This window comes from Gobio gobio (genome assembly GCF_949357685.1).
Source record: "Gobio gobio genome assembly, chromosome: 25".
Lineage (NCBI taxonomy): Eukaryota > Metazoa > Chordata > Actinopteri > Cypriniformes > Gobionidae > Gobio > Gobio gobio.
This window is the reverse complement of record NC_137121.1, coordinates 31846899-31863434: the sequence shown is the minus strand read 5'-3', so window position 1 is coordinate 31863434 and position 16536 is coordinate 31846899. Positions and strand designations below refer to the sequence as shown.

The 16536-nt window shown below is 40.0% G+C and overlaps 1 protein-coding gene across 1 annotated transcript; it reads right to left on the bottom strand.

Annotated features, from left to right (window-relative positions):
* Positions 1–1547: 1547 nt before the first annotated feature.
* On the bottom strand, positions 1548–16200 carry LOC307121911 (uncharacterized protein). The gene is made up of 3 exons (XM_079809697.1): positions 16179–16200; positions 15500–15647; positions 1548–3461 (listed from the first exon to the last, which is right to left on the bottom strand). The coding sequence occupies exons 2-3, from the start codon at positions 15582–15584 to the stop codon at positions 2170–2172; spliced, it is 1377 nt and encodes a 458-aa protein (XP_079665823.1). The 5' UTR covers positions 15585–15647; positions 16179–16200; the 3' UTR covers positions 1548–2169.
* Positions 16201–16536: the final 336 nt, after the last annotated feature.

Sequence of the window (16536 nt, the reverse complement as noted above, 5' to 3'; positions counted from 1 at the left end):
GTGGCCGTCTGTGTCTTACATTCTGTGCGTGAGATCCCTCCCCTATGGGCGGGTTGATAACATGCGGAACAGCGCCATCTAGTGGCTGTAGTCTTTAGCCTCTGGTCAAAAAATCCTCCGATGACGTAAAATGACGATATTTGCGTCATCGGAGGAATTTTTCCAGAAATAAAATGCATAATTTTCTCGTCTCAGGGGGATATGAGGGGGGAAAGTACCATAATTTGAATATACTACTGGGTTTCTACTGATACAAAGTCTAATGCTAAATCACTGAAGTTACCCTTTAATCTCGTTGCACATGTGACAATGACAATAAAGATCTATTCTATTCTATTCCACACACACACACACACACACACAAGTTCCCCCTGCATTCTACGCACTTTAGTCCCATTCATCACATTTAGTATGATACTTGTATGAAACTAACATTCAGAACTTGTTTAATGATGGATGGTAAAACCCTGTTCAGAAATATGAGAGGTACATGAGCTAAAAACTAAACAACAATAACTAAAAAACACTTTACAATTCTGCTAATGGCTTACATAGCAAATAATAATCACTAAATGGTTTTACCTTGTGTAAACGCGAATATCCTCATCAGACCCCGCAAATCTCTGGAGGCCAAAGCGGCTATTCACCTTGGCCTGCTCCAGCTGTTTTCAGCAGTTCTTCAATATCTCTCTTCAACTCCTCATTTTCACATAGTGATAAGTCCAGAGCTGCAGGCTCCGGAACTGAACAATAATCATGTCCATAATCAATTTCCATTTAGTTTTTCTCCATATCTGAGTCTGGTAGTGGTGGTCGATCTCGTCATTCCCAAACACGTAACCTAGGCGGCTGCATTTGGCGTTCACGGTTCCACTCAAATACTGAATTTTTTCAGACGCCTCCTACTTGTTCCTTCCACAAAATCATCCGGTTTGAAATATAAACTGCATACCTTTGTGTGTTTCGTGATTTGGAATTTTCCAAATCAATTTTTTCCTGATCTCTTCACCGGAATGGAATGAAAACTAGCAAAGGAGTTGTAGTTGACACTACAGTGCTCCGACGCTGCCTTAATTTGCTTTTGACATTGGAAAACTGTCTTTTCCATCATAGTTATGGAGAAGATATAAAATTGTATAAAACTTTAAAACCGTATACAACTAAGTTGTTTTAGTGAGGGAGCGTGTCTCCACACAGCTGATGGTTTCTCTTGGTTACTTGCCGGTATAAAGTATGAGCGGAAATACATCACAATTCTCGTTGCTTAGAGACCATTCAGTGTAAATACTCATGTGGACTTGCATGTTGAGTAAGGCCACAAAGCCAGAGCTTTCCCTATCCAAACTTTTTTTTTTCCTTGTCTCAAGAAATATCTGCTTACACATGACACCACTCATACGGACTCAAAACGATGTAGTATACATGCCAGACCAGTGTGTGGTACTGTAATTCTGCCACAGAAACTAAAAACAGAGAAGAAGAGTTGTGGCTAGAAGGGGTACAGCAATGGTAGGAAGTGAGGCAAAAACTCAAAAATAACAATAAATAAATTTGCTACTTACCAGATGTGTTTTATTAACTCCTACACCTACCCCAACCCATAACCTACCCTTACAATAATGCAAATACAGTAATTAAATGATGCAATATTGATGTGCGCATGCCCAGTGCCCGTAGCTGTTTCCCATTTAGTCTTTCCCGCGTGGGACGTGGTGTGATGACGTCACCGTTTCACAAAATATACAGATTATTGACTGTACACACGAAAACGCAAGGGTGTCAGTTTCAGATTTATCCACTCTGGGACACGGTTTAAAAAAAAATTGGATTCAGGCTTACAAAACACCGGATCTGTGTGGACTAAACGCTGATAAGGTACAATTTTTTTTACATGTACAGATAAACACATATACTGTTGGCAGGTGTAAGGCTTTTATCTGGTGTGAATTCTCATGTGGTAAATAAGATGTACTTTTCTGCTTCAAAACTTTTCCCACACTGTTAGCAGGTGAAGAGGCTCCCTGCAGTGTGAACTCTCATATGGACTTTAAGGTTTCCATGTTGACTGAAACTCTTTCCACACTGTTGGCAAGTGTAAGGCTTCTCTCCAGTGTGAATTCTCAAGTGCCTGTCAAGACTGACTTTATGAGTAAAACTTTTTCCACACTGCTAGCAGGTGTAAGGGCTCTCCCCTGTGTGAACTCTCATGTGGCCTTTAAGGACTCCATGTTGATTGAAACTCTTTCCACACTGTTGGCAGGTGTAAGGCTTCTCTCCAGTGTGAATTATCATGTGCCTGTTAAGGCTTCCTTTACAAGTGAAACTTGTTCCACACTGTTGGCAGGTGTAAGGCTTCTCTACAGTGTGGATTCTCATGTGGTGATTAAGATGTAATTTTCTGTTGAAACTTATTTTACATTGTTGGCAGGTAAAGAGACTTCCTCCAGTGTGAACTCTCATGTGGACTGTAAGGTTTCCATGTTGATGGAAACTTTTTCCACACTGTTGGCAGGTGTAAGGCTTTTCTCCAGTGTGAATTCGTATGTGCCTGTCAAGACTGACTTTATGAGTAAAACTTTTTCCACACTGTTGGCAGGTATAAGGGCTCTCCCCTGTGTGAACCCTCATGTGGCCTTTAAGGACTCCATGTTGATTGAAACTCTTTCCACACTGAGGGCATGTAAACGGCTTCTCTCCAGTGTGAATTCTCATGTGCCTGTTAAGGCTTCCTTTACAAGTGAAACATGTTCCACACTGCTGGCAGGTGTAAGGTCTCTCCCCTGTGTGAACTTTCATGTGGACTATAAGGTTTACACATTGAGCAAAACTCTCTCCACACTGTTGGCAGGTGTAAGGCTTCTCTCCAGTGTGAATTCTCATGTGGTAATTAAGATGTAATTTTCTGTTGAAACTCTTTCCACACTGTTGGCAGGTGAAGAGACTACCTCCAGTGTGAACTCTCATGTGGACTGTAAGGTTTCCATGTTGACTGAAACTCTTTCCACACTGAGGGCATGTGAAAGGCTTTTCTCCAGTGTGAATTCTTATGTGCCTGTCAAGACTTACTTTATGAGTGAAACTTTTTCCACACTGCTGGCAGGTATAAGGGCTCTCCCCTGTGTGAACCCTCATGTGGCCTTTAAGGACTCCATGTTGATTGAAACTCTTTCCACACTGAGGGCATGTGAACGGCTTCTCTCCAGTGTGAATTCTCATGTGCCTGTTAAGGCTTCCTTTATGAGTGAAACTTGTTCCACACTGTTGACATGTGTAAGGCTTCTCTACAGAATTCGCTCCAAGGTTTTTTATGTTTTGTTGAGCTTTTTTTTGTGTGGAAGTATTTTCAGTCTGTGAACAACTTAAAGATTTTTCTCCAGCTATGAATTCATGAAGATTCTCATATGGTTCTTTCTCTTCATTTTCATAGAGTACTTCTGTCTCCTCTTTCATTGCCATTAGGTCTAAGGTGAAAAAACAAACAAATAAAAGTTAACCCCAGTTTAATGGCAGAATACAATAGACATCAAAACATTTAGATATGTAATGCATCTAAATCAACATGTATGCTAGATCCTATATCAGAGGTGTCCAAACCTGCTCTAGAGCAGTGGTTCCCAACCACGTTCCTGGAGGACCCCCAACAGTGCACATTTTGGATGTGTCCTTTGTCTGACACACCCACATCAGGTCATGGAGTAGCTACTAATGAGCTGATAACCTGAATCAGGTGTGTTTGATTGAGGAGACATGCAAAATGTGCACTGTTGGGGGTCCTCCAGGAACGTGGTTGGGAACCACTGCTCTAGAGGGCCTGTGCCTTACTTGCCCCAATATACCACTGTTCTCAATTAATCAAACACACCTGTGCATGCTAATCAAGTGCTGTGTTTGAAATCACCCCCTATATCCCCATTCACTATTCCCTACATTACTCCACTAATATAGTCCACTTGATGGAGTGAATGAAAACAAGTGAGTGGATTCCACTCACATTCAGTAATGTAGGGAATAGTGAAGGAGGGTATAGGGGGTGATTTCTAACACAGCACTTGATTAGCATGCACAGGTGTGTTTGATTAGTTGAGGACACTTATGTTGGAAGTGCTGCCGCTATATGCATAGTTTCTGCTCGCGGTTTAATACTTATTTGAAACGTAGCAAACTGGCAGCTCCAGTAGTAATGAAAAGATTCTCATGGAAACTTGCATGCACACATTGAAATCAAACAATTTAAAAGGAATTTACACGTGTATGATGCTGGACCAGCACAGTTTGGAAAATTGATTGATGAACGTTTCAGCTGCGGGCGCCATCTTTTGGCGAGATGCAGGAATTTATTCAGTGCGTGACTCTAACGGTGCATTATAGGTATTCTCTAGCCGTAGAGTGTACATCAGTTGTACAGTCATTATTGCGGTGCATAGTGGGATTGAACAAGTGTACTCAATATCTATTATGGTTTTAGACACCACTACAAATGGCTGTCCCTTTTATTTCTGAAACAGTCAAGGTCTTTTGTATAATTTGAAAGCTAAAGACAGGTGGAGTTTTATCAAGTTTGGAGCTAAACTCAGCAGAAAAGGGGACAAGGTGAGCAACGCACACGCACCCAGCCATCCACGTGAATGTACATAAAAGGCCTATTCTGTCAAATATTGTCTAAATCTGTGTTAGTGGACACTTCCTCTTTGCCGAGATAATCCATCCACCTCACAGGTGTGGCATATCAAGATGCTGATTAGACAGCATGATTATTGCACATGGGGGGTCCGAAAACCAGTCAGAGGCCGTTTCTCAATATCAAGTACACAAACTTCTGACTTGCGTCCTTGGTAGTTCAGACTTGCAAGTTCGACTCGGGAGAACAAACTCCAGAGGACGGGAGGAATCATCAGCAATCGTCAATGGTGAAACGTCATCAGTTGCTGCCCAAGTACTGTTCCAATTCAAAGTTCACATCAAGCCAAGTCCAGTTCAAATCCCCGGATGTGTCCTTGATCCGCCCCTTTTATCGAGGATGCATCGAGAGGAGACTTGTGGACTTCAGACAGACCGGTATCCCAGAATGCATCTCGCACCAACGAGCAAACGTCAATAGCGTATGAGAAACCCCTCATAATTTAAAAATACTCCTGTTAATGTTTCACCAAATGTAGTTTTAAGACTTTTTCAGGCGAGAATGTACTTGTTTAAAGCTCAAATCTGTGGTTTATTTATAAAGAGTGCGCCTTTTTGAAAATTTGATCTGGCGTTTTCAGAGTTGTGAGATCCAGTCACTCAGTGGGCGAGAGCAGCATTAACACGGCTAGTCCTTCTGACATCTGCCGCTGGCTCTGATGTCTTCAGATATAAATAGTCTTCTAACGGGCGATCTTTGGTCTCATGAATCTATAATTTGTTCCCTGGCAAATTGTTTTGACTGAGGGCAAAGTGAAGTTTCATAACTTTATATTTGTAGGCTATTAAACACATTAACTGATATTTAACAAAAATAGACTGGGTTGTGTTTTATGTCATAATTCATTTTATTACAGTGATAATCACACTTGTCTGAAACACATATTAATGTTTTTTTTTTATGTAAACGAAAAGAGGCAGGGTTTTTAATATTTCGTTTTGTTATAAATATACATGCAATAACATTGCCTGCACTACATTTTTTTAATGAAAATGAAAAGAGGCAGAGTGGTGTTTAATCATATATTTTGTTTTATTGTAGCTTAAAATATACATATATACACTGAATAACACTATCAAGAACGCTGCTGTTCCATTAGCAGAGTACCGGACTATTGTCCTCCCGTCCTCGGGAGTTCGTTCTCCGGAGTTGAACTTGGCGAGCCTGAATTAACTACCACGGACGCAAGTCAGAAGTTCGCGTAGGCCTACTTGGTACAGAGAAACGTATATTTTAGGCTACAATAAAACGAAATATGTCATAACCACCACTGCCTCTTTTCATTTTTTTTTTTACAAAATAATCTTAAACATATTAGCCACACAAATGTCGTTCAGGCAGCTACATTGATTATCTTATATATTTATAACAAAACGAAGTATAAAACACAACCCTGCCTCTTTTCGTTTAGATTTAAAAAAAATAATAGGCCTATATTAAACATTAATATGTGGTTTAGGTAAGGTGACCAGATTTCTGAAATGGAAACCGGGGACATTTCCTATGTGAGTGGTCAAAATATCACTAAAATCTCATTTGTTATTATCTTTTAATTAAAAAACGGGAAAATATATTTTTAAATGTTTTTGTTTGTTTATTTGATGCTGTTGTTGTGGGCTCTCTATATTATTATTAACATTAATAATTATTATGATTTAGTTTGATTATTAGGATTTTTATGTGGATTTAATACAATTCAACGCACCCGCAAAAAAAGATTTTTTTTTTAAAACAGTTAATAGTTGCCATTGTAAATAACAAGCAGTTCAAAACAATATTATAACATGACTTAACAAAAACACATTACAAAAATAAAATATAAATATGATCAATAAAACTATTTAACAAATATTTTAACATTTTATAATTGTATTTAATATTTTAATTTTCACAAGTTTATACTAGGCTACTATATAAGTAATAAAAAAAAAATTTTTTTTTTACTTCAAATGTTTTATTAGGCTTGTGCTTAAAAATAACTATCCTAAATTGGTCTTGTTTTGCATTTTAGGTTTATTTTAAGCAGAAATTATGTGTATTCTGGTTGTGTTGCAAGTGACAAAACAATGCCGTTCCCCGTTGAGACAGAGTTATAAAGCACATGCAAACAGTATTACTTTAATTGATGATAATGTCGCTCTGCTCTCAGTTACGTTCTTAGTAGTAGAGGCTTGCGCACAACCAAGTTCAGCTTATCATGCGGGGGTGTTGTGGGGCATTACCATAGGGGCTTTACTGATCGTTGCGTCCGTTGGTGCGAGATGCATTCTGGGATACTGGTCTGTCTGAAGTCTCCTCTCGATGCATCCTCGATAAAAAGGGCGGATCAAGGACACATCCGGGGATTTGAACTGTACTTGTCTATGGCTAGATGTGAACTTTGAATTGGAACAGTACTTGGGCAGCGACTGATGACGTTTTACAAGTCCACGAGAACACAAGTACAGACAAGTACGCATATTGAGAAATGGCCAGTATCTGGTGTGACCACCATTTGCCTCATGCAGCTGCAACACATCTCCTTTACATAGAGTTGATCAGGTTGTTGATTGTGGCCTGTGGACTGTTGGTCCACTCTGGGCTGTGCTAAATTGCTGGATATTGGCAGGAACTTGAACACGCTGTCGTATATGCCGATCCAGAGCATCCCAAACATGCTCAATGGGTGACATGTCCGGTGAGTATGCTGGCCATGCAAGAACTGGGATTGTTTTCAGCTTCCAGGAATTTTGTGAACTTGTGAATTGTGTACAGATCCTTGCAACATGGGGCTGTGCATTATCATGCTGCAACATGAGGGGATGGTCGTGGATGAATGGCACAACTATGGGCCTCAGGATCTCGTCACGGTATCTCTGTGCATTCAAAATGCCATCAATAAAATGTATCTGTGTTCGTTGTCCATAACATACGCCTGCCCATACCATAACCCCACCGCTAATATGGACCACTGGATCCACAACGTTGACATCAGCAAACCGCTCACCCACACAACGCCATTCACGCTGTCTGCCATCTGCCCTGTACAGTGTATTCATCCGTGAAGAGAACACCTCTCCAAAGTGCCAGACACCATTGAATGTGAGCATTTGCCCACTCAAGTCGGTTACGATGACGAACTAAATTCAGGTCGAGACCCCGATGAGGACGATGAGCTTCCCTGAGATGAGACCCTGAGTTTCTGACAGTTTGTGCAGAAATTCTTTGGCTATGCAAACCGATTGTTGCAGCAGCTGTCCGGGTGGTTGGTCTCAGACAATCTTGGAGGTGAAGATGCTGGATGTGGAGGTCCTGGGCTGGTGTGGTTACACGTGGTCTGCGGTTGTGAGGCCGGTTGGATGTACTGCCAAATTCTCTGAAACGCTTTGAGATGGCTTATGGTAGAGAAATGAACATTCAATTCACAGCTCTGGTGCACATTCCTGCAGTCAGCATGCCAATTCAACGCTCCTTCAAAGCTTGCAACATCTGTGGCATTGAGCTGTGTGATAAAACGGCACATTTTAGAGTGGCCTTTTATTGTGGCCAGCCTAAGACACACCTGCGCAATAATCATGCTGTCTAATCAGCATCTTGATATGCCACACCTGTCCAATATTCTCAACTGGGGTGGTACTGCCTCCCAGGGGGTGTTCGAAGAACATTGCGGGGCGCTGGAAGCAATACTTTTGAAAGGGGAGCGTTAAGGTCTTCTTGGGGGGGCGTTTGTTTAATGTGAGTTTACATCAAAGACTTGAAGGCTGAAACTTCTGACTACATGCAAAAGAAAATGGTCTGCAACCAGTGGCGGCTCCAGACAATTTTGATTGGGGGGGCAATGGGGGGTCCTGGTCATTTCAAGGGGGGTCTCATGAAAACCAACAAAAAATACAGTGGACACAGCTAATAACTGCATATTACTGCTACTAAACAAAAATATAAATTGAGCCAAATAACTTTTTCGATTTGGTTGACAGCATTTTTAGTTTGATGATGAATAGACTTTGAAGTTTGGATTTTCCCCTTAGGTCTATAGCAGCGTAACAACTTATAGCCTACTCCTTCATTTATGGTATTGTAGCTTGTCTATAGGCTATGTGTTGTAGGCCTAGCATATTTGAGTTTTTTTTTATTATAAGTTGTGTATTTGTTTATTATTATTATTAGGCTATGTGCATATGTACAGTGACGCATTACTGCCACATACATATGATTTTTTATGGGTTTATTATTAGTTTGAATAAACGAGCAGACACTGATTAGCTACTTGCTATAAGTTTATTTATATACACACAGTAAACAAATCCTTAACAAAAAAAAAAAAACCTTTGCAATGAACATGCTTTGTTTTAAATAAATCACACACAGTAAACTAATCCTTTAAAACAAGAAGGCTACTTAAATTCTATAAGAGCTGCATAAAAATGAATGAGTATATATACTAACCGTCACACCCCTAATCAGTGGCATAACTTAAAGCTAGAAATCACGGACCCCGGTGCACAAATATTATAACTATCTATAATAGGCCTACTGTAATATATTGTATGTTATACTGTAATACATATATTCTAGAAATGTATTAAAAAGAAAGACGCTTTCAGCATTACTCAAAGGCTGCGGAAACAGGCCAGTGGGTTCGTTACGCACGTCAATCCATTCCCGGCGTTCTTATTTTGCTTCTAATGTATTAGGCTAAATACAGTGTTGTGCGTGAACGAGTTCAAAAGAACGCGTTCATTGAACACGCTCATTTTTTCGTGAACGTTGAACTGAACGCAACACATTTTTTAATAAAGAACTTGAACGTGAATTAGTTCACATTATGTGTCATGAACGGCAGACATCACTGTAAATGAACGTTGGAATTTGTTTTCCATTGAAAACTGAGTGACATCGGTTTTCTCTTTTGAAACGCAACGAGAGAAAGTTCCTCCCTCCTGTATTCTCGCTGGTGCCGCTTAAATCATGTATCACCAGACAGAAATGGTTTTGACATTGTGTGCGCAATGCATTGCGGGCAACGTAGTGTCCGGCTGAGAATAGTTGAATAGCATACTGGCTTCCGCACAACGTTACCCGTGATGAATTGCAGCAGAGCGGGGTAGGCATAGCAACGCCGCGTAGCAGGCAACGACGAGAGCGCGGAGGGCTAGAGGAGCGAGAGAGAGAGAGAGACAGACCAAAGACGAGAGTGAGAGAAAGCGCTGCAATTAAAAAAAAAAATGGCTAGTGGAAGTTTTTTGTGCCTTTGAGTTTTGCCTTCATTACCTTCATTCAAGAGTTTTGCTCATTTCATACACACACATATGTATATATAATATCATATATATCAAATAATATATACATATTTCATATTATATATTCTTTTTTTAATTAAATGCTGGTAGATTTCATTGCACTAAGTATAGAACTGGTCTACCTTGTCTGTACTGCTGCAAGTTTCATCACCTGGTAAGAAACCCACAATTGCAGTGTCATGAGCAAATGTCTACAATGAGCAGCTTCAAGGAACGTATAGTGATTTCTAGCTCGTAGTGTGAAAAAAAGTATTTATTTGAATATCTCACGAAAAAAGTAAAATGAACTGAACTTTGAACTAGTTCAGAATTAAAATTGTGAACTTTGAACGTGAACTGTTCACTTTGAGCATGTATGAACTGAACTTGAACTAGTTCAGAAAAGCTGTGAACTGGCACAACACTGGCTAAATATACAGGCAATTAGTTTATGAAACCTTGATCAAAATAAAATACAATTTATAGAAAACGAAATTCACTTTAAAGAAATGATTTCTGCAAAACAACACTCAATAAAAATCATGTCTGACCCCACTCCATGTCTCCAGACATATTGCGCGTCTTATAGCCTATCTTACTCATGCCGACGAAAGCGCCCGCGAATTCTTTAAAGGGGTGGTAAACCACGATTTCACTATTCTAACTTTAGCTAACGTGTAATGTTGCTGCTTGAGCATAAACAACATCTGCAAAGTTACAACGTTCAAAGTTTAAAGCAAAGGGAGATATTTGCTTTTAAAGAAATCAGTTTCTAAGAACTACAGCAAACGGCCAGTAGGCGACTACACACATTCCTCCAGGGTTGGTGACATCAACAGGCTCAATATTTACATAAACCCCTCCTCCGAGAATATTAAATAAGGGGGGGTGAGGCCATTTTGTATCGCGGCGCTGTTGTGGTATAGTAGGCTGGAGTGTTGTTGCCGCGATGCCGAGGAAACGCTGTTATTTTCATCCGGATTGCAGGTCTGGGGTACTTGCTCTGTTCAGCCTTCATAGGGACGGGGGTGCGTTGCAGAGCGTTTAACATAAAACATGTTATATGCACGTGTGTTTGAGTCAGCGGGGAATCAGGCGTGCGCGGGGCTCCCTGCAGCACATCCACGGAGGAGAACATCCACCGTCTTCGCGATTTCAATGCCAGATTTGCACAACGTCAGCTGCGTGAAAAAAACACTGCCAGTGCGTGGATGCATGACGCGCACGCTGCACATTTCACGGAGGACAACACAAACTTCCACAAACTTTGCGAGTTCAATACAGGATATGCACAACGGCTTGTCCTGAAAGCTGGATTTACAAACAGAAGCTGTTCACGGGCCACAACCTGTAAGTCTGATTTATTTTTCATCGATGTGTTTTCCTGTAATAGGTTGTAGCAAGGAAGTAAACAGATGACAACGCTGTTCTGCAAACCAGTCTGTTAAATGCTCATTCATACTTAACGTTATCCGACGAACACCTAATGTTACAAACACTAACGTTAAAATCTCAACAGCGAACCTGGCATTAGTGTAAATGATTCTTTGATTAGAGCTTTTATGTATTGTTTATCTACAGGCTTGCTAAACATGGTTCTGTGTGTGATTTGGCTAACTTACTAGTTAAAGCCAGTGCTTAGTGTTTGTTTTGGGTTAGTTCTTGCGACAGATATTTGGCTATAATCGTTCTAAAAATACAAAAGTTAAAGTGCCATTCAGTAGCGATCATTATAGATCAGCAGTCTTTACTCTTGAGGACTGACAGGTTCTGCTCGATCATCTTCACTCAAATGTTCTGGGTTCGGGCTCAGATTGGTATGGTTTTATTGACGCCGTTGTTTCTAACACTGACCAAAGCACAGCCTCCGGTAAGGGGCGTGACGTTTCCGACGTGCACTGCGGTTAGCGAATCACAACACACTGGGCCAGCCAACCAATCTGAGCCCATCGCGTATTTTTGAGGGACTGGCTTCATACAACCCGGAAAGCATCAGACCGTTTTACAAGGAGGGACAGAGCAGTGTAGAATAAAGGTCAAATATATGAAAAATAAGGCAATTTTTTTTTAAACGAAGCATGAACACATGTTACAGTGCACCCCACAAACACAGTCAAGCCTTCAAAAGAATGTGTTTTACCACCCCTTTAATATTTTAAATTTTTGCAGTTTTTTTTTTTACCACTCCGAATTTTGTTTGTTGGGAATATGAACTGAATTAAGAAATTAAATTTGAAATTAAAAACTTTGCGTTTAATAAAAAAAATAAATGTTTGAAGCGTTTGGAGTGGAGTAGGCTACATGCAAAACGTAGCCTATTTAGATTCATAGTTAGGCTATATGTTTAAATATTAGCCTATTATATTATTGTTTAAATTTCATATGTTGATGATGAAAAGTGAGCAGCTTGAGTAAGATATAGGCCAAAAGACGCGCAATGTCTGGAGACATGGAGTGGGGTCAGACATGATTTTTATTGAGTGTTGTTTTGCAGAAATAATTTCTTTAAAGTGAATTTCGTTTTCTATAAATTGTATTTTAATTTTGATCAAGGTTTCATCCGCTAAATGGCTGTATATTTAATAAATAAGAAGCAAACCAAGATTGTCGGGAATGTATTGACGTGCGTAACGAACCGACTGGCCTGTTTCTGCGGCCTTTGAGTAGTCTAAGCCTGTCTTTCTGTTTTTAATAAATTTTTTGAATATATGTCTTTTAATTAGAGTAGACCTATAGATAAGCTAGTTATGATATTTGTGGCTGCACCAGGGTCCGCCATAAGTTACAGCTCTGTTCATGGGGCGTCGCAGTGATTCTTATGTTAATATTTTTTTATATGTCGAATAAATTATTAATTATTAATGTTCTGCGTAGTTTGAAGAGAAACATTTTTAAATCTTTATCCCGGATATATATTTTTTTATCAAGATGAGGGTGGGGGGGTCAAATGGGGGAGACCCCCCCTGGCGCCGCCGGTGTCTGCAACCACCCTTGGGAAGCTACTGATAATGATATTCCAACTGTTCATTCAAATGTTATGTTATGTGGCATTCGATGACAATTTATAGTAATAATAATATATACCAAAATACATTATAAATTAGTGGTGGGCCGTTATCGGCGTTAACGTGCTGCGTTAACGTGAGACTCTTATCGGGCGATTAAAAAAAATATCGCCATTAATCTATTCTCAAAGTTGGGTTGGGAGCTGGGTCTATACTACGCAAGCTATGCTAAGATATTTTAGCGCGGATGTAGGGGGCGAGAGAACGAGTCTTCGAACCGGTGTGTATGCTAGTGTTGTCAAAAATATCGATATTTCGATATGTATCGATACTGAAATATCTGAAACGATACGATACTCATTTTCTACAGTATCGATATATCAGCTGCACTCTCCTCTCCGACCGACAGCGAGTTGACACGCACCCGCCTCCTCTCATTCAGTTCGGTTAACCCTCTGAACATGGCGAACGGGTGTTCTGCTAATAGATTTTTCCTCATGACCGCGTGTTAGTATTGGTGTGACCGGTCTGAATTTCGAGGTTGCACATGACGGTAATTCTACTAATTCCCGCAGATTTCGCACTCGCATCTGAAGCGCACACACACGTACCGTAATAAAGCCGCCTCTGACATACAAGTGCAGAAACAAGCTCCTTTTTCCATCTTATTAATGGTCAAATACACTCAAAAATGTCTCAATGCCCATCTTGGTGAGTTTTAACGTAAACACAGTCGTAACCAGCTCACAGGAACAGTGTTTGGGATCCATGCGTGCGTCAGGTCTTAAAGGGACAGAAGTTATTTATTATTCAAACTACAAAAAGACAAACGATCACGTACGAGCACACATATTCTGAATGCCTTCGGCAGAATTAAAATGAGCCATTTTATCTAGATTAATCTAGATTAATTTCAAGATTACAGTAGGCTTGCTACGATAGTCGGTGTTGCCGGTGTTACCGGTGTTCAGACTCAACACCGCTTACATCACTTGCCCACCGTGGCACCGCCCCACCGTCGTTTTTTTTTTATCCTAATAAAATCATTTAGTTCAGTTAGAGAACAGACAATACAAATTAAAACTGAACGTGTCTGCTTAATAAAGCATGACCCGACCGTGAGTCTCGGCAGGAGTCATTCATCTGATTTCATTCATCATAGAGTGAGGAGCTGGCTGAGATGATTGCGGAAGATTTGGTTTCAAAGCGAAACGTAAAAGCGCCTATTTAAGGGAGTTTGTCATTTGTTTTGTTGTTGTGTTTTTTATATAAAATAATAGGCTAATGAACCCACAATTCAAGCAACCCGCCACCGAATTGGCGCTAATTCAAAACCAAAAGTAAAATGTGCACGGCCGCACAGAGCGCGCATTGTTTCCATTTGTCTGTGACTCCGTCTCCGAGTCCACTCTGAGATTACGTAATTTTTGCCACGTGCACCCTTGCGCTCGTTCGTTCGGACCATGGTGCGGACGCGTCGAGTATAAACAAGGGTTCACGGACGAATTGTCATTCATTCATGGCGTGCGTCTCACAGATAGACCGATCAATGCCTGATCAGTGCCCTGACTACTAGGGAACTGTTGAGACGCACCCATGGCCTCACGGAGCGCGCATTTACGGATGAACTTCATTCATGGTCTCACAGAGCGCGCATTTATGGACGAACTTCATTCATGGTCTCACAGAGCGCGCATTTACGGACGAACTTCATTCATGGTCTCACAGAGCGCGCATTTACGGATGAACTTCATTCATGGTCTCACAGAGCGCGCATTTATGGACGAACTTCATTCATGGTCTCACAGAGCGCGCATTTACGGACGAACTTCATTCATGGTCTCACAGAGCGCGCATTTACGGACGAACTTCATTCACGTCTCACAGAGCGCTTATTTACGGATGAACTTCATTCACGTCTCACAGAGCGCGGATTTACGGACGAACTTCATTCATGGCCTCACAGAGCGCGCATTTACAGACGAGCTGTCATTCACGGTGTGCGCGCACTGGTGCGTTTTCAGTTCAGTTTTCAGTTGCGGTTGTGTATGTTGCTTTCGGTTAGATAGAATTAGTGATTTACAAGCCCCCGCCGGTGATACCGGTATTACCGGTGTTGTCACACGTCGATTAACCGGTGGGAAAATTTCCTCACCGTCACATCCCTAGATTACAGTGAGATTAATCTAGATTTAAAAAAAATTCCTATGATGGTAAAGCTCCACTAGTCCAGTCTTCAGTGTCACAAGATCCAGGTCAGGAATCATTCTAATATGCTGATTTGCTGCTCAAGACATTTCTGATTATTATTATTATTAGTTGATAATGTTTGTGCTGCATACTGACATTTGGAATGTGTCGTTGTTTTTTTATCAGGATTATTTATAAATAGAAACATTTAAATAGAAATATGAAATTAGAAATAGAAATGTGAATTATTTTAAAATATTTCTAGAATTTTTTATTAACAAAAATATCATTCATTTCTGTACAGCTGGACATCTTATTAAATGGATCAAATGACCGAGCCCAAAAAAAAGTTTGAGAATTTAACAAACCTGTTTGCTCCTCAGTTTCTTCATGTTTCACTCCGAATGTTTCTTCAATCTTCATTTCTTCAGTCTCCTCTTTAATAAACGCCATCTTTATAATAGTGTGTCATGCAGATGTCAGTCACTTCACCAGGAGTTTTTCTGTGTGTTTGTCCTGTTTAAGATGAGAATAATTAACAGAAAGAAAAATAAATCCACGTTAAATCTCTAGTGTCTCAATCAGCTCTCGTTCAGTAGTTCAGTCACTGGTCAGAATCGTAATGTAATCGTAAAGTAATGGACTTAAATCATCTGATTAGACAAAAAAACACTCAAAACTACCACTACAAATAAATAAAATAATGCAAATTATACAGACCCTTGATATATTAGGTAGTTTAGCTATTTAATGATTAAAATCGAGCGCTTCTAATCACTAAAACATTTGTTGTGAATCAATCGGTTAAATTGACTCGGAGTCGAAAAGCTCCGGTTCTCTCGTCACTCGCCAGAGACTGAATTCATGTTTGAACTGATTAACGTTAAAGAGCGAAATGAGAAACTACTTCTGTTACTCATGAGTTCATTCTGTTACTTTACTCACACAACGCTGATACATATTAGATAAATCAATGCAATGATACACTTAATAATACATCATTCATTATGCGTCGCCTTAAACACTTTAAACGCTTAAAACACAAACCTTTCTTCAGCAGAATCACAACAGATGCACGAGCGCGGCGCAGCCTTATGGTGTCACACTCGGATACCAAAATAGAAGTTCACACATTACTGCTGTGGTCTAAAATCACAGAAGTGCATAGAAATGTACCTAGAAAAAAATCTGTTAAAAGATGAAAAAATTCAGAGTTGAATTTATTATGGAAATACATTTAATAACACAATGGTAATTTAATAATACAGTTCACAATGAGAGAAAAATGCAGTCACTTCATTTTTTTGTGTCTGAATGACGTACTTCTTATTACTAATTACTAATTAAAAAGACAAATGTACCCATACCAACCAACCCCAGATTAATTTATGTATGACTTACAAAT

Coding starts and splice junctions, on each gene's coding strand:
- LOC307121911 (XM_079809697.1), bottom strand. CDS start 15,584: ATGGCGTTTATTAAAGAGGAGACTGAAGAAATGAAGATTGAAGAAACA. Junction 3,462..15,499: donor AGAAACTGAGGAGCAAACAG/GTTTGTTAAATT, acceptor TTTTCACCTTAG/ACCTAATGGCAATGAAAGAG.